The 18,652-nt window shown below is 49.1% G+C and overlaps 1 protein-coding gene across 3 annotated transcripts in view; it reads right to left on the bottom strand.

Moving 5' to 3' along the window:
• The window catches only part of LOC144934760 (plexin-B1-like), a 125,829-nt gene continuing 107,177 nt past the window's right edge, over positions 1-18,652 (bottom strand). For all 3 annotated transcript variants that reach the window (XM_078860879.1, XM_078860880.1, XM_078860881.1), the window contains 14 exons: positions 17,980-18,194; positions 13,419-13,597; positions 12,801-12,867; positions 11,426-11,572; positions 10,360-10,519; positions 10,078-10,181; positions 8,577-8,667; positions 7,010-7,182; positions 5,678-5,838; positions 5,263-5,410; positions 4,118-4,182; positions 2,755-2,830; positions 2,043-2,117; positions 1-1,698 (listed from right to left, as the gene is read on the bottom strand). In XM_078860879.1, the coding sequence (XP_078717005.1) occupies positions 1,594-1,698; positions 2,043-2,117; positions 2,755-2,830; positions 4,118-4,182; positions 5,263-5,410; positions 5,678-5,838; positions 7,010-7,182; positions 8,577-8,667; positions 10,078-10,181; positions 10,360-10,519; positions 11,426-11,572; positions 12,801-12,867; positions 13,419-13,597; positions 17,980-18,194 (1,766 nt within the window). In that variant the 3' untranslated portion in view covers positions 1-1,593. The remainder of the gene's footprint in view (positions 1,699-2,042; positions 2,118-2,754; positions 2,831-4,117; positions 4,183-5,262; positions 5,411-5,677; positions 5,839-7,009; positions 7,183-8,576; positions 8,668-10,077; positions 10,182-10,359; positions 10,520-11,425; positions 11,573-12,800; positions 12,868-13,418; positions 13,598-17,979; positions 18,195-18,652) is intronic.

Here is an 18,652-nt window from a genome sequence, read left to right as displayed (position 1 = left end):
CACCATTTAAAACATTTATTAAATCCCATAAAAAGAATATTAAAATCATACAACAAAAATAAGGCAATTTAGTCAGCATTGCATCTCCGTTTAGTTTCTCCCTGCAAGCTTTGATTTTGCTTTATGATTCTTCATCGGTGCCTACACTGCATTGCATCCAACACATGAGCAGCAACACAAGCTCGGATTCTTGCGAGAAAGCATCTTAAACCGAGGAAGCGCCCTAGTACCCAGTTTTGATTGACCACTTGTACCCCTTTTACACTGGCAAATCTGAGCCGAGCCAGTGCAGGGCCCTCACAGGTGGCAGTGCTAATGACATGTGCAATGCATCTAACATCACCACTTAAAGAAAATCAATAAAATAGCATCCAGCAGTCGAAAGCCTTGGAGCGTTGAACAGTGTGCATGTATGTATATCTGCGCGCAAGTCAACTCAAACACGGCGTGTCATCCGTCTCCATGTTACACACTGCGTGCCATGTCAGTGGCATGGCTCGGCTTCTGCAGTGGAAAAGCCTGCCTCCTGACCCGTGCTAGGCTGGCTCTGTATGGCGCGGTCTCGGATGTGCCAGTGGAAAAAGGAATATTCCTGTAGTTCAACAACATGGAATGCATTATACTGAACAATCATAGATCTAACTTACGCTATTTCTGCCAGGACCCTACATTATGTGGAAGCACAGCCTTAAGTGACGTTTGTATTTGGTGAAGGGAAGGGTGTGTTTGCAGCACTATGCCTTACTGTTTTGGAGGACATATGTACATAAATGCATTAAGTTTCAGTGTCACACACACGCACATTTATTGCTAAAGTAATTGGAAGTGTATATAGAATGCTCGTACTGTATATACTTAAATATGTATATATAATGCATGTGGTACACATACACTAAGTACACAATATATAACCCCCTCGGTGCTAAATATATATACATATACACACACACAAGCTAGATCCCCCATTTAGCCTTTTAGACTGTTGGGGCAAGTGCTGTTAGCGAGCACATATTAAGGACGGCAAAGCTAGCAGCACTCCCAGCCTCAATTGTTCCCCTAGTGCTATTGATTACACTGCTCCAGGTACTCATTTTAGGCTCAGCTAACCTAGGGGAGGACAAATCCAGGTTCAATTCCCACTTCCAACTTGTGTTGTTCATAGCTTGAAATTGAACCTGGAACACTGGAAATGCTGCAGTGCGCTAACCACAACGACACCACTTCCTAATCACACCACACACGTGGGCCCACACACGCACACACAATATAAACTAATGAATTACTCTGTAAACTAAGACATATCTACACAGCATTACACACACACGATACACACACTTCACACTTGGACAATCACAGTACTGTTACTTGTACACAGCTTCCCTCCGCTCCACATTAGGCGAGTTTTTTTCCACGGCCGACAGAGCTTTTGCGCACGGGTCGACGGCAAAACCGCCGATTTCATCGACGATCTTGGGATGTGTAGAACACGAGCGACAAGGGTGGTCCAGGTCCACTTGTCGTGGCGAGGGTTAGCAACGTTGAGCCCCAGAGACCCCGGGTCAAGGGTCGCAGTCTGCACGATTGCCGTGGGGCTCACAGATCTGTGACCTTGTTCTCCAGGGCAGCTGCCACCTGCTGCAGACGGTAGGACAGCTGCATCTTCTGCGCGACGGGGTCCTCCTCCAGCGCCGTGATGAGCTGGGTGCGGCAGGGGGGCGGGCTCGTTAAGTCGCGCGATACATTACAACGAGGCAGTGCAATAAAAATGCGACGACGCATCGATTAACTCGCATGGCGTAGAAAATGAGTGTACAGGCGGTGCAACAGCACTGGGACCCACAAGCCAGAGGGCTAAGACGACTGGGTTACGAAGAGGGAGAAAGGCAGGGGGCGAGCACTGGCCATAGGCATTGGCCTCGGAAGGTGGCAGATTGTTGGGACAGGCGGAGCGGCCATGTCAAGTTCTGCAACCGAGTGGCTGCCAGCGCGTGAACCGCTCATGGGACGGGCGTTCGTTCCCGTGGACGTAGGCCGCAGCTCACCTGGTCGTAGTACTTGATGATGTACTTGTACAGCTCGTGCAAGGCCACCATTGTGTTCAGCTCTCCTCCGTTGTTCTGCACAAGTCCGGGTTGGCGTCAAAACAAAAAAAATCGATTAAACCAAGAAGGCCTTGTGGCTGATGGAAAGTGAACGCTACTTTTATTTTTAGTGCAGAGGGACGAATGTGTGAAGAAGATGTACTGTCTGCGTGTTTACTTTATTATATAACGCTAGTCGATAAATACACCGTCCCTGTAGAGGCCTAATTGAAATAGTTCAGTTTGCCAATCGCGAAAGGGAATTGTCTAAAAAAAATTTAATTTGACTGAAAAGCAGCAAACATCATAAATCATCCAAGCTTTAACACATTCATGTCTACATGTATGCAGGTGCATGGACGTACATGCAGATGCATGAATGTACGTGTAAAATCTAGCGCAAATGCAATGTACACACCGAGTGCTTTGTATACATGCATTATCAGCACGTGGTGAACACAAACATTTCATGGGTGTAGACTACATCGGAACAAACATCTTCGCAGTCGTTCCCGATCGTTATGAATAACTAACCTGATGTCATAAGACAGGGCATTTCCAGCAGTGCATTATGCAGCTTTAATATTTAACCGGTACTGGGAATTTTATTTGGCAATTAAAAAGAAACGCAGACGAACAAAGACGGACAAAATCGACATTGAAGGAAACGTACCCTCGACTCCTCGGCGAGGAAAGCGTTCATTTCCTGATCGCTGACGGGGGACATCTGCCGCACGTCGGCATAGTACCTGTGTGCCAGAGACAAGGGGGCCCCCCAAGGGGCCTCGTCAAGGGTGTCAGAGCCAGACGCGGCTCCCTCGTGAGCCTCGCTCGCAACCTCCGCGTCCGTCATCGCGCCCTGCAGCGCAACCCGCTCCTAAACCCAGGCGCCCCACACCTCCCCACGGTCCATCTGTCCACCCTTCCACAGCGTTCCTCCATTCGAATGTAAATGAGATGTTTATGCTTTACATATCTCTATTATTTAGGCATATACGAGTGATGTATGCATCGATAAGAATGGATGCGCCCTCATGTCCGGTATGAATGCGTTGAATCATACGATTCCATTATAATGCAAATTATTACTTTTGGGTGATTAAAGCATAAAAAGAAATGTAACTGAACCTGAACATTGTCCAAATATTAAAGATAAAACCAGAAACAATACAAATATATAAAAAAAAATGATAGATTATTGAATCAAATCCCGACCATGAATTGTAACAATCCATCGAATTGCATGGAAGGGAAGGAGGGAGGTTCCCCGTGAGACATTCCATGCCTACTTGCTACACTGCACATACGAGCACGAGCCTTAGATAGACCATGCGAGTCCACACCATTCGTATAGCACGCACAAACTGTCAGCATGATGAACAGTTGTGTTACTCAGCGGGACAATCGTGTTTTATTCCTAGAAACATTGCGCTGAACAACTCGAAAACACCTTTCATAAATGAATACATTTTAATCTCGTTTACCACGATAGACTGCCAGAGAAAATATTGTTGGAGAGAATCTATTAGGAATGGCATTTATATACAAAGGAGTGGGGGGGGGGCAGCAGGCATAGAGCCACAGCGCCTTTTGTTTCTCAAGCCAGATTTTCCGCACAGCATGCTACCCATCGTGACACATGCTCCCTTAACACAAAGACAACAACAAGACAAATACCCCCATGTAGCCGATACAAGCTGTTGGGGCAAGTTCTGGTTAGCGAGCACCTATTAGTGCCGGCACGGAACATGAGGAGGGGTGGTGTGGCCGGTGCCTTGCCGAGGACGCCTTTATCTCCCCGAGTGCTGATGTTTACACATCACAACAGGTACTCTATTTAAGGTTGAAACAACCTAGGGGAGGCTTAGGATCGAGTCATAATTAATCAACACGGATGTCAGCCATGGCCAGGAGTCAAACTCGGGCCACCTAGTTCGTAGCATGACACGCTTACCGATATAACTGTACAACCGCTCCCCTCCCCAGAGCACACACACATCATACACACGTACGCACACATGCTAATACACACTTACTTTTCCACCATCTTCTTGTACCGTGGGATTTCCCTTGCGTACAGCAGCTTGTTGATTGGCGAATCCTGGAGACAGGGTCACACATCAGCATTCGCATAACCTTAACCATTACCAGCAATTGCAGACACATCAAACAAATTTCATTCGAACACTGCCCATTCACATTCTGTTCTCACACAGCAACACACATTCCCCCCCCCCTCCCCGAAATATAACATCTGCACTAATTCAGGATAACTTGCTAACATACTGGTTTTAAAGAGCAAAAGGAACTCCGATAAAAAAATTTATGAAACCTCACACGTTTTGGAGTTAAGTGTTATCGAATGGTCAGCTCCTGTTTTTATCAGTCTGGGATTCTGAAAAAATTATTGAATTTTACAGGTGTAAAATCCTCATCTAAAACCACTACTGGCTGTTCCATCAGTATTCTCTGCCATCCATTAATGTCATGGGAAAACAAGCCTTTGAGCTGAAGCGTAAAAATAATTAAAGCAAGGGAGATTGACTTCTAGTCCCCTCTTGTTTTCATCTACACAATCCCAGTCCTTTCTCCACTTTGTTCGCTTTGCTGGACATCCATCTCATTTTCCTCTTACCCCCTGGCTTCTTCCCTGCTCCCCACACACTCCTGCTTGGCAGCTGAGCTACCCTTCTAGTTTCCTACATCACGATGGGGTGGAATCACGGGGAAATATGTCCTACTTATATTCTAACCCTAATTCGTTATATATCTCCGGTCCAATGTTTAACCTAAAAAAACAAGCCAAAAAAAATCATACGACCAACACTGCACCCACCTAAAAACTTTTGACAAGAGCACAAGGATTTCTTGATCTTTCATTCTGCCGACTTTACCACAATATCTGCTGGAAGCATTTGGACAATAGAAATTACCACAGCAGCTTGCCCTTGGTATCGCCAACCAATAAACAAATCAAACTGGCACACTTGTGATTGCCCGTCGGCTCCCTGGGTCACACGAGGAGTCATTGGCACAAAGGCACAGCGTTCGTCAGCTGTCTCCGATTTTTTTCCACGTTGGCTCTGAGTGCCTCGGGCTGAATTATGTGGTAACTTCCCCCCCGATGCGCGCTGCCCACTGCCCCCCACCCTGCCCCCCCCCCCTTCACCACATCCCTCACCCTTCCAAGCTTCTGCTCGACGGTCGTGCACGAATCCATGAAGGTCTGGGCGATCACGGTGAGCGCCGAGTCCGTGATGTCCGACACGTGCACGTCGAACACGAACTGAGGGTTCTTCAGGATGTTCACCCAGAACCTCAGCGGGAGGCTGCGGGCACGGAGACAAGAGTCACAACCAACTCGCGTAGAGAAGACACGGTGACTACCAACTCGCGTAGAGAAGACACGGTGACTACCAACTCGCGTAGAGAAGACACGGTGACTACCAACTCGCGCAGAGGAGATAAATATCACAGCAACATCAAGCCTTACTGACAACATCTGTGAAACATAGCTCCTTCACGACAGCTTTGCGCATCGAATGCAACTCATTTATTATAGGGAGAGAAAGATGTACGGAGGGCGGCTCTCGCACCTGTTCGTCTTCCAGATGTGCAGGGTCTCGGCGTCGGTGATGCCGTGCCTCTCCGCCTGCTCGTCAAGGAAGTCGAAGAAGTACTTGACGGCGACAGGGACGGCGCCCCGTGCGCTCAGCACCACCGTGAAGAGGTCGTCCACAAAGTTCTGCAGGATGCTCTGCGCACGCAACACACACGAGCGGTCGAGACCGGACGCGGCGTGAGCCAAGTGTCGGAGACGGCGGCTCGCAGGTGTGCTTTTTTCGGGTTGTACCGCGCGCACCGTTCCACGCGACGTGTTCGCGTCTTTGCGACAAAGTATTAGACTTAAACCGAGACGAGAGAGGGATTTATAAATGTGCCTATTTTGTTTCAACTGCCACGCCGAAGGATCGAACCGGTGGCATCCCTGATTTAATGTGCACCGTATGCGTATGTATACAAAAAAATAAAGACAAAGATCCCGTGTATAGCGTTAACAGACTGTAAGAGCAAGTGCTGTTAGTGAGCAGCTATGAATGCCGGCACGGCACACGAGAGGGTGGGTGGCCATTGCCATGCCTGTCCGTTTTTGTCTCCCTCGTGGCGATGTTTACACATTGCACCAGCGCAGCGCGCCAACCTCTGTGCTACCACTCCCCACCGTTGCAATACACCAAAACACACACAATTGAACTGTACCACTTTGCCAATGGAAAATATCATATACACACACACATATATGTAATGCGAGCAAGGACAGGGTGGGCGCTGCCTCCGCACCACTCACACGGGCCGGAGTATTGGGGAGGCGGAGCCTGGTCGACGGGGCGTGTGGGAGGAGCCACTGCTCACCTCGGCTCCAATGGGAGTCGGGGTGAGTGGGGGCGGAGACAGGGGCAGTGCGGGAAGGAGGAGTCAGGGTCACGTGAGAAGGAGGATATAGGGTGAGAGCCGGAAGAGATCTGGGAGTCGGGAGAGAGTAGAAATAGGGGAGAGCCACGCTGGGTGGTGGCGGAAGAGTGGCGCCATTTGCCACGTGGTCGGAGTCATGGCACCGTCGGCCAGCGGTGCACGTGGGGTAGCAGTAGCTAGCGGAGTGTGTGGAGCTAGCGGGGTGTGAGGAGATAAAACAGTGTGCGGGGCACACGGAGCAGCGGTGTGGCTGCGGGGTGTGCGGAGCACACGACGCGTGCGCGGGGCGCACGACAGAAGAGGCGCGGGTCCAGAACGCGGACATCGCGGGGTGCGAGACAAGAACCCAATAAAGGACAAATGGAGACCTACATCGCCTAAAGAGTCCTTTATTACATATATAAAAATGGGAAGTATCTTCCATGCACAGGGCAACACTCGGGGATGAGACAAACCTTCATGGAGAGAAGCCGCATCAGATAGATCTCTGGGATGACCTTGGTCTGCGCGCGGTCACGGATGCTGCCCTTGCGTCGCCCGGCATGGATCTCGGGCTCCTCGGTGGCCTTGACGAGGTGCCACCTCCTCACACCGTCCTCGTCGTCTCGATCCGACGGGCAGCTCGAGCCTGCACGCGGACGCACGCACGCACACAGGGACATACAAACGCGCACGCACGCACACGCAGGGATAAAACACACGAGGAAACGGGGACACGCACAAAAACGCCAGCACGCACGCACACAGGGACATACAAACGCGCACGCACGCACGCACACAGGGACATACAAACGCGCACGCACGCACACGCACACAAACGCCAGCACGCACACACAGGGACGTACAAACGCGCACGCACGCACACGCAGGGATAAAACACACGCGGAAATAGGGACACGCACACAAACGCCAGCATGCACACACAGGGACATACAAACGCGCACGCACGCACACAGGGACATACAAACGCGCACGCATGCACACAGGGACATACAAACGCGCGCGCACGCACGCACACGCAGGGATAAAACACACGAGGAAACGGGGACACGCACACAAACGCCAGCACGCACACACAGGGACACGCACGCTCATTCAAATTATCTCTTTTGCAGGTGATGAGCCATATTAGTGCGATTGTGGCCATGCAACTCAAACTATGGACAGTGCAGTAAACCACTGGAGTCTGTGCTCTTTCAACTGAGGAAGAATAGCAAAACTACACAAACTCTCTCCGCGTGGCTAGCAGACCTCGACAGTGGCATTTAGCTCCTGAATATATTTCCATACGCATGAATAAAATACTACATAACCTCATATCCTGCTTTCCATTATTAGACGTACAAATTTTAAATTTAGAAATGCAATGCAAATACAACACAATACTCTATAAGCTGTTACCAGATAAGTTCACCTGGAAAACAGCATGGATTTTACAAAGCTGTTGTGCAATAAAGGGGGCTCTGATTAAGCCACTGCCATCACTTTCCAAGTATCCGCCCGCCCTGCGATTGGTTTCCAGCTGCGGCTGACATAAGTGGCGATAAGCTGAATCAGCCCTGGGCCTGTCCTAGGTCAACTTCGACCTTAGTTAAGTAGCTGGTGCGGTGTGTAAACATCAGCACTGGAATAACAAAGGTGGCCTAGCATGATGCTAGCCACACCACACCCCAGCGTGCACTTTGGTAGATTTAATAGGTACTCGCTAGCCTGTGTAAAAGCTACTTGGGGAATCTCTGTCAAACCCGGTGACCTAAGTTCTAATCTTACAATCAACACCAGTGACAATTATCCGAACCGGTCTTGGGACTCCCCTAAGTTGACTCGCTCTCAAATGAATACCCGGTGCGATGTGTAAACATCGCCACTCAGAAGACAAAGGCGGGCAGACGACCTGCTGGCCACCCACCCTCTCGTACCGTACTGGCCTTTCTAGGTACTCGCAAACAGCACTTGCCCTAAAAGTCTGCTAAGGCTACAAGGGGGCTCGATGTCCGGTCTTTGTGCGTGTGTGAGGCTCACGTGCGCCAGCTGTGAGGTCGCGGTGAGGCTGTGGGCAAGCCCGGTTTTCCAGCGAGCGTGGGACGAGGAACATGCGCGCTCCCTCCTGGATCTGGAGGAGAGGATCAGGGGAGATGGAGAACCGTGAGAGTTGAGATGCAGCAACACTCGGAGCGAGGGAATCCATATACTCGTCCCTTTGTGGCGAGGTTGGCACAGCGGTTAGTGCCCCGCGCCATGAACCCGGATGTACGAGTTTGATCCCAACCAAGGCGAACATGAGCGGTGGGGTGGGATAACAAAGCCAATCCTCGTTGACCCCGCAACCTCCACCTTCAGCGTGCACCGACCAGCCCTGGTAAAATATGGCTCAACAACCCCCACGAGGGGAGGTCTCCAATCAGCAGTGAGAAGGACTGTGACCTGAAGTTATAAATATCCGGCCTTTACTAAAGGAGCTCCCGCTAATGAGCATCACAAAATGTAGATGCGTCGAAATATTCTCCCGAGCAGGGGCATAACCGATGATGGAAGCAAGGACAAATATGTACACTGGAGACATTGAAACCCTAAGGCTATATGCACACACACACACACACGTGTTGGTTCTCTGAAAAATAATTTTGTTCCATCCACTTTGGCAGTGTTCCGAGGAGAACATTCAAACTCCACACTCTACATAATTGTGCAATGATGCAACAATGCAGCAATTTAAATTGTTACACTCATGATGCACGCTTCGAACCTGGTGGGCAAGAGTCAAGTACTCATAGCTCGTGCAAATTATATGTGTCATTGTAACACTTCTTCGAATCTTTTGGGGGTGTGTGGTGGCGGCGGGCTGTGGAAGTGATTCAGTCCACGTCTACCAATAAACCTACTTGCTGTACTGTATCTCAGTTACCCTGTTTCCCAGCAGGTGGACAACTCGCATAAATCACAGCTCCATGTCCGTGTGAGCCACCAGCCTTTCCCCCCCACCCCCCTTCCCCGATTAGCATGGACTGCAGGCACTAAAGACCACCACGCACCGGCTGCATTAGGGGATCGGTTTAAAAACGCGAAGCGGCCCACCCTGGAAACCCCGGGATCGGGAGCAGGACCCCCTTGATTGGTCGGTTGCATCTGTCGGAGTGAGCGGTGGGCAGAGGTCGCAAACGGGTTTTGATTCCTTACCCGTACCCGGCCGCACCAGGGTCACAAACGGGTACCCGTACCCATACCCTACCCGATACCCGGCTACCCGTACCCGGCCGGGTATCGGGTAGGGTACGGGTACCCGATTGCGACCTCTGGGATGAAGCCATGTTGCAGGCGCGGGTGGGTTGATTCAAGGAACTTGAATTGTGAGAAGAGACAAGACGTTGGGAAATGAGTGACAAACAGTTACTCACCAGTGACTCACGGTCTACCCGTACCCGGCCACACCAGGGTCGCAAATGGGTACCCGTACCCGGCCGGGTGGTGGGGGAGGTAGGGGGGGGGGGGGGGGGGGGAGGATACCCTGACTGGGGCCGCTCACCCGGTAGTGCCGCAGGGTGTTGATGCGCAGCCAGCGTCCCTGCACCACCGACGTCAGGTCCTCATCCGACAGCGTGAACTGCCCGGCGAACGTGCTCCGCCACTCTGCCGACGGCACGCGCATCCGTGAAGAGTCGTTTAGCATGCACAAGGCCAAGGCACAGCCCTGCAATTGCTTGCTCATGCCACTGCTGGCTGAAGGGCCTCCCTCAAGGGGCCTCTACTGCACAGACTTGTGCCGGTGGTGGTGACGGCAGCGGTGAGCGTGATCGTGGTGACGTACCGAGCTCCACGGTGTCGACGCTGGGCCGCTGCGAGTACGGCACGTTGCGGTACACCTGGTCCAGGATCTTGTCCTTCACCTGGCCGATGGAGTCGCAGTCCAGAACCCGCACGAGGACGGGACCCTCCTCCCCCGAGTTCTCCACCGTCGCGTTAATCACCTGCCAGTCGGTCAGCAATGGAGACACCGGCTCAATCCCAAAACTAAACTCAACCCCTCACCATTGAGCCATGATAACGACCTCCCCCAAGGTGTCGCCAGCTCTCATATTCCTGCAGCTTTAACAATCAAACCGAGATCTGTGCACAAGCCGATTTGATCGCTTAATCCCGGGCGGTGGACATTCACTAGTTTTGATCACCAGCTGTGAATTCTGTCTAGGGACACATGCTGCCCGAGCCCACTTACTTTTATGAAGTTAATAAAACGTCTCGAACCCACGCACCATCAGTTGCAGAGATAATGATTCGGACAGGCTGAAGAGACAATGATTAATTATCAACGTGTATGAAATGGAATTTCCATAAAGATTTTCCGTGACTGGAAAATCGCTTTGTTCGAATCTATGGTATGGATCTGGACAAGTGGCACGATGGCTATAGTTCACGAATTTTAATTAGCGTGGAAAAAAATATTAAGGATTTGACTTCTAGCATGCTTGTTGCGGGTTATTATTCTCACCCAAACCTGCAGTCCTACTATAGCTGCAGATTTCCGAATGAAAACATTTCATCAATAAACACAGAGTCAACACGTTATCACGGTGGTATAATCGTACGATAAACTACGTGAAATGCAGTCAACCCTTCGGGCGAGGGGAAATTACTACACAACGCAAAACATCAATATCCTACAAACGTGGAATAGTACAAGAAATGTCGCTTGATAGTTTATACCAGCCAGTGCGAGACGTTAAAATGCTGCGCTCTGGAGCATGACATCCACGATATCACCCAGAGCATGGATTCAATTCACCGCGTCCCTGTAATTGGACGTGGGAGATCGCGTAGAGACAATCATGGCAACGGCGGCTTCATCCCCGCCCACGCGTCGCCCATGGGCCCACCAGACTCTGGTAGTCGACGTCCTCGCCGAGTAGGCGGGTGTCGTTCAGCGAGTACTTGGCCTTGCGCAGGACGCCATCCACGGGGCCCTTCTCCACCTGCTGCTTGATGGCGCGGAACAGCATGAACAGGGGCTCGCCCGCCGTGTCCTGTGGTGGCACGCGTGCGGAACAAAACACGACCGACGCCACACAATGGTCAACGGTGGCCCGCGAGCCAGCGGTGCGGGGGCGTCAATGGAAAGTTTAATGGAGGAGGGGGGTTCCTTCCGGAATGGTTTAGGAAAAGTAAAAAAATGTCACAAATACGCCGATGATCCATGGTGGGATTATCCGGATTGCAGATTAATCCTGCGTGCGATAAAATGAATTCAATAGCTGTTCAACAAGATAACTGTGGTATATTGCAAGCGTGAGCTTGCTGCTAGAGCTATTTTGACTCGTTTTTTTGGCCCTATTATTTTGTCTCCTCTCCCCCCCCCCGCCCCCCGGAATGTTGTTGCCTCATTGTGGTGTCAGCGACATGGAAACTATCTAAAGTAGACCTCGGACGGACGATAACGCCAGTTGCACGCAAAGGCAGGCGGCCCAGCTCCCTAGGGACCACAAACATGGTCGGAAAATAAACCGCCTTCTTTAAGAGAAACAAAATAAACCGATGATGCGGCACATTCTACGCCTTTACCCCATTCTGTGAAGTTAAACAATGTGTGCTTATAGCCTCGCTTATGTTGGCTGTATGGGAATTTGCAGGGGTGTTCGGGAAAGGCTAAAGGATTAAAATTTGCATGTATATTTATGTAAAGAACCAAAGAGTATTTATATAAAATACTAAAGTGAACATTGAGACAGTGCTGATCTCCTGTTTACAGCCCTGAGCCAGTCACATTTGCAAATGTGATTTGTAATTATAATCATTAACTGTGTATCGATAGTTCAATGTGAACGTGCCACTTTAGTGAGGGACTGCTGCTGTGTGGCGTTATCTTGGTTTGGTGTGGTGCTGTTTTGTTGTTGTTTTGCTGCCTTGTCCAACCTTAAAAAAAAAAACATCGGACTTAAATAATTAATTCATTAAAAAAAAAAAATTTATTAAGTGACTTTGCTTGCCATTTTCTCTATTTTGCACTCCGTTAATTTTTTTGATTGTTTGCTGTTGCAACTTGGATCTTGTTGATCTGCCCATCTGTGAGAAAGAGCTTTATCGCTCATCGGATTCCTCCAGCCTGTATAAGGATTTTGATTCTATAGAGCAAAGAACCCCATGAGGCCTTCAGCAAAGTGGGTTGACATTGGGCTTGTACATCATTAGTTCAATTACTATCCTCGTATTATTTCTTGGATCACTGCTCCGTGGGGACCTTTGGAAGCGCCTCACCTTGAGGAATTTGTAGAGGCACACAGACATCCAGTTTGTCAACATCTTCTCTGCCACCGTCTCCGTCCTGCCACACGGCACAGGGGGGTGCGCACACGCACGTGTGAACGCGTGGAGTTCCCCAATGGGCAGGTGTGATGAGTGTGGAAACGGTTGTGTGAATTAATGATTTGACTCGTGGGCGAGTGGGATGAGTGGGTGAATGAACAAATTTGAGGGCAAAATTCAAGGAAGGCTTAGATTCGACGGCTGCGCGCATGATGAATAGCGACAAGTTAATCAACAGGTGTGAAAACGAATGAACAGTCTAATAAACGGATGGGTGCTTAAATAAACGATTGCTTAAGTTGCAAATTAAGCGCTGATTAAATGAATGGGTGTGCTCACTGAGAAATTGTAAGAGATGGAAATTAATTAACCGCCAAAAAAAAAAACCTCCTCGGTTAGTGAATTTATGAGCAGACTGATGGGCTCGCGTTACTGGCAGGCGACTGGGGAGCGGGGCTGATGAACGATAAGGGAGGAGAGGGGGGGGGGGCTGATGAACGATGGGGGAGGAGAGGGGGGGGGCTGATGAACGATCGGGCGAGGAGGCCGTCCGAACGGCGAGGCGCTCACCTGCGCAGCATGAGCTTGGGGTTCTTGGCCACGTACTGCCCCACCAGGTCTCCCAGCAGCGTCTTGAGGATGTCCGTGTAGTACTCCAGCTTGTCCTGCAGCGCCACCGTCAGCAGCGACGCCACGCAGCCACGGTCCCGTGCCGAGAACTTGGGTTGTCCCTCCAGCGTGTGGATCATCTGCAGGGTTGACGATCCGAGTCCGGAAGGGAACCCGGGGGGAGTGGGGTGGTCCCGATTACGGTTGCCGCGATGTGACACTTCACACTACGGGGGCAGTGGCAAGCCTCAGCGGGAGCGCGTTCGCCGCTCGTTGCAAAGGTTTGCGGCAGAGGTCGCAACCGGGTACCCGATACCCGTACCCCCTACCCGATACCCGGCTACCCGTACCCGGCCGGGTACGGGCACCCGTTTGCGACCCTGGTGCGGCCGGGTACGGGTAGACTGAGTCACTGGTGACTCACTGTTTGTCACTCATTTCCCAACGTCTTGTCTCTTCTCACAATTCAAGTTCCTAGAATCAACCCACCCGCGCCTGCAACATGGCTTCATCCCAGAGGTCGCAATCAGGTACCCGATACCCGTACCCTACCCGTACGGGTATGGGTAAGGACTCAAAACCCGTTTGCGACCTCTGGTTTGCGGTACGAATCCGGCAGGCCGCCCACGGTTACTAATGCGGGAGTAATTAGCCGAAGAAATACGCGCCACAAATTACTCAGTTGGGATTAAACAGAGCAACGTTGTGAAGCTGCTGCAGATCGTGTCTGTGAAGCTGCAGATCGTGTCTGAAGCGTAGCGCCTTCTTTCGTGATAGCCTTGCCCTATAAGCATGGAGCAAATACAGTAGCAAACGTAATAAACTGTCTATATTTAAAATACCAATAAAATTTTAAGATGTGAGGAATGTCATGATATCAGCTCCCCATAACTCTGTGGTTGAATTTATGGATTTGCTTTGCTGTGCATCCAGTAAGATTGAAGGCAACTTAATTTATTCAAACGCATAACCTTGTCACAATTATGATGAAAAAATAAGAATAGGCAATTGGCCTAAAAGGTCCCATAGATATCCTGTCGTAATTATGAGCGTAATTGCAACTTCTGAATGAATAATGCACATGCTGTCCAGTAAAGAATAATTAAACAACTCAATGACCTACGAGAAAGAGATGGTGTCAAATAATCGCCATGCAGTCAATCACTCATTATAAAAACGGACTATCACAATTTATTTACAACTTTAATTACGGACCTCCCGTTGAGTTTCTTATGCCATAAATATTCAGTCAGGAAGTCGTTTATTTTTTGAATAATGAAATGAGCAAAGACAATCACGATAACGATGTTTTGAAAAACGGACGGTACGATCATTGTGGACCTCGCATCGCGTGTCAAACCCGAGTATCGCCCCGGTCAGGGCGGGCTGACTTCTCCGCGAGAAGGAAAAACGGGATCAGGGTTTTAGAGGTCCCAGTGACAACCACTGACTTAGCCCCAAGCCTCCAAGTATTAAATGTAATTTAGTGATGTGCTTGTAAATGAAAAACTGTAAATCTGTAAATTAATTTCTCTTTTTATGCCTGCCATCAAATCACTATAAATATGCAAGCTCGGCAGACCTCAGAAGCCAAGCAGATGTAAAAGCCCGGTCAGTTATTAATTGAATGAGAGGAATGCTTGGCACTACTAGGTGTTTTTAGCATGGCCTTCAAAATGTGGCCAGGTAATGGAGGTACAGCAATGTATTGAATCTAACTGTGCAGAGTTTAAAGTTTTATCTCCATATGTGTATGGGCTTCCGGCCAAATGCAAACCACTTATTGGTGAAACTGGCCAAACATCCCACTGCATGATCCTCCTAAAAATATGAGTCTTCCATACTCAGTGAGGCATATCCAGATATATTGAAGGAATTTTGTTGTATTATTATTTGTTATTAATCTATGTCAGCGAATCTGCCTGGAGAGCCTTCTCTCATGAGACCTGCCTCTGGGTGGTTTGTTCGTGGGACATTCACATGAGAATGCAGTCGTAAAACTTAAAATAAAATTCAAGGAGAACATCAACAGGGGAATAGGAACACTGGCTAAAAATACTCCACCAGCATTATCATAAACAAACAACGGCGCATAAATAGCGATCACACAACCAAGCCATGCATTTCAGGCAATGGTCAAAATCAGTGCACACCAAATTGTTAAATTCGGTCACCATCTACACCACAATTTTCCAGATGCCCTATCACTGCCCTGAGGAAGGACCTTCACCTAAAACGTTGGCTCAACATCTGTTCTTCTGTTACAAAGCAGTGTTCACGATGGATGGCAGTGAATGGCTTCATGAACGAGGCTTGCTGTGGGTACGGCGATACTACGATGTATCGCAGAGTATAAGAAGATCCAGGATAATGGTGCCGTCCGTTTAGATAAATATCCTTATATCGTGATTGTCATTGCTCATATTACTTTTCTTAAGTATTGCATTTCACATTTCAAAAATAACACGTGCAAAGATTTAAGTTGTCAATGACTGGCTGTCATAAATCAAACTAACGGTTTGTAAATAAATTTCCGCAGTGGTTGCGAGCATGGCAATGATACTACATCATCATTTACCATGTAAATGTTATTAATGTTGTTGTCCTTCCCCCTGCACCTCTGATTAACACGGTTGGCTACATACTGTGCGAAATAAATTCAACATACATAAATTAAATTAATGAGTTGTCTTACCAACAGTAAATGCATTATCCATCGCAATGATAAGGAGCCTTACGACAGATTTTTGTTGAGGCAAATGCAGCTGAATAACTTTCAAGGAATCTTAATTTGTACTGGGAGTACAGCAAAGCACAATAACAATACAATTACAAATACATGGGGCACTGATATTGCGGTCAGTCACACGGTGAAAGTTGATATCGTATTGAATTGTGAAAAATTATGTCATGACAACCTGTCTACACCGCCAGAAGTCCTGGCCAAGACGTTCCCACGTAGGGCAATTTACATTGTGCCCAGTTAAATCAAACGAGTTCAGAAGAAAACCGTGCTGTCCATTGGGTGAGCTACACTCTATAATCACTGATCGTTCCATGTACATTAGAGGTATGCCGTCCCTATTAGCCCGGTGTGCGTGTGTACAGCTGGCCTATGACCAGATGTTAACTACCTCGCCTGGTATACAAGAGGTTGTGGGTTCGATTCCGACCCTGACGTCTGTGACATTTGGAGTTTACATGTTCTCCCCGCGGTCGCGTGGATTTTTTTCCTAGTCCTCCAGTTTTTCCCTCCACAATTAACAACAAGAGTTGAAAGTAATTGGCTGCTACAATTTTCCACATGACGATAAACCACTTTATATTGAGCTATCATTTGTGACAGCTAAGTCATTGGGCCTTACCTGGTAAAAAAGAAAAAATAGTTCAGTTTAGTATTTGGCAGCAATACATTTCCACGTGATAAGAAGCCACTTCGATGAGCTATCATTTGTGATAGCCAGATCACTTCTGAAAAAAATGAAATAGCTCAGTGGGCCTTACCTGGTAAAAAAAAATACGTGGTGGTTTCTAGTTGCGGCAGCTACATACTATTATTAGTGCTACCCCCGTCCCCTCCCTTTGATGCTGCTGGTCCTGCATAATGCACGGGCATAAGTAGTACTAATCACATACCTACATTTCCCATAAATATGTAGGGGTTATTACGGGAGAAACGGCGGACGAGAAACACAGGGGTGTGTGCACTCACACACACAGGTGGTCACACCGACGTCCGCATCCGTGATCCCCCACGCCCCCGGCCCTCTGAGGGGATCCCTATAAAAGGCGGGGAGCCAGAGAGCTCGAGGCCAGTTCGACACGAAGCTGACCAGTGAAGATCGAAGACTCGGAGATTAGGCCCTGGGACTCCCCTGTCTCGCTGCCCTTGTCAGGGCCGAGCTGGGTAAGCCAGCGGCGCGGCCCAAGAGCTCCCGGACCTCTGCCCTTGTCAGGGCAAGGCCGGCTTAGCTGGTGCCGAGATCTGTGCTTGCCAGGGCCAGATCAGTCAGCCTCCCGTAGCCCACTAGAAGAGGACTGGGGAACAGGACAGAGGGCTTAGTACAAGGGTGGGTTTCCTATAGTACGGGTGAAGGGGCCGTTACCCCTTCAACGATTGTGCCTGTCACTGAGTTAATAAACAGAGTGTGCCTCAACTCCGACCTCGTCTCCTCGAACTTACTACAAATATGCCCATAAATATGCTAAATTCCTCTTGATATGCAGATTATTTTGTCAAGGCGCCCTTCCCCCCCCTTCCAACCCAGCTTAAATATACGCTCCAAGCGTGGTGCTGTTTCATTCAGACGCTGTCTCCCCGACAGACCTGGTCTTCACCTGATGACGGATGCTTGCGTTGTGGCCGAAACGTCGTGAGAATTATTTTATTATGTTTTATTTTATTATTTTTATTGTTTCCATTCTACGTGACTTTACCGAAAGAACCAAGAAGAAAAAAAAAGAAAAGTTAAATCGCCCGGAATGCGACCGATCTCGGCAGCTCTGTGCTGGGGCCACTCACCGTGGTGAGGAAGAGCTTGCTGTTGAGGAGGTTCGAGAGGTGGAAGAGGCCCTGCTCCATGGTGGCTCGGCGTGAATCCGCCACGGACAGACTCTTCGCCAGGGGCGCCTCCTGGCCCGGGAAGAAGATGCGCTCGCGATAGGTGCGGTACTCGAGGAAGGGGATGCCTGTCACCACCAGGTCGCTCGACATGTCTTCCATGTCCGTCATCAGGTCTGGGGGGGGGGGGGGGGGGGGGGCAGCGGGGCAGTGGGTAAGAGCGTACAGGTGAGGAGGGTTGCAGTGCAATTGCAGCAATGCGTGGAGAGATTTATATTTGCCGATTTTTCCCCCCCGAATTGTATCAGAATTGCCGTGTAACGAGAAAACAATTTCATTTTGAACACTTGTAGGTAAGCCGTGTCTCCAATCCGTCACGGAACTACTTAAGCAACTACTTAAATCGGCCCCTTTATCTACATGAGGGTCACGGTGGGGTTATATTCCTCAAGATATAATAATTTCATCTTCTTCTTGGTTCTTTCGGTAAAGTCATGTAGAAGGAAAATAATAAAAATAAAACATAATAAAATAATTCTCACGACGTTTCGGCTGCTTGCGTTGTGGCCAAAACGTCGTGAGAATGATTTTATTATGTTTTCTTTTTATTATTTTATTTTTTTTCTTCTACGTG

Source organism: Lampetra fluviatilis, chromosome 11 (assembly GCF_964198595.1).
Source record: "Lampetra fluviatilis chromosome 11, kcLamFluv1.1, whole genome shotgun sequence".
NCBI classification, from domain to species: Eukaryota; Metazoa; Chordata; class Hyperoartia; order Petromyzontiformes; family Petromyzontidae; genus Lampetra; species Lampetra fluviatilis.
This window is presented reverse-complemented; position numbering and strand designations above follow the sequence as displayed.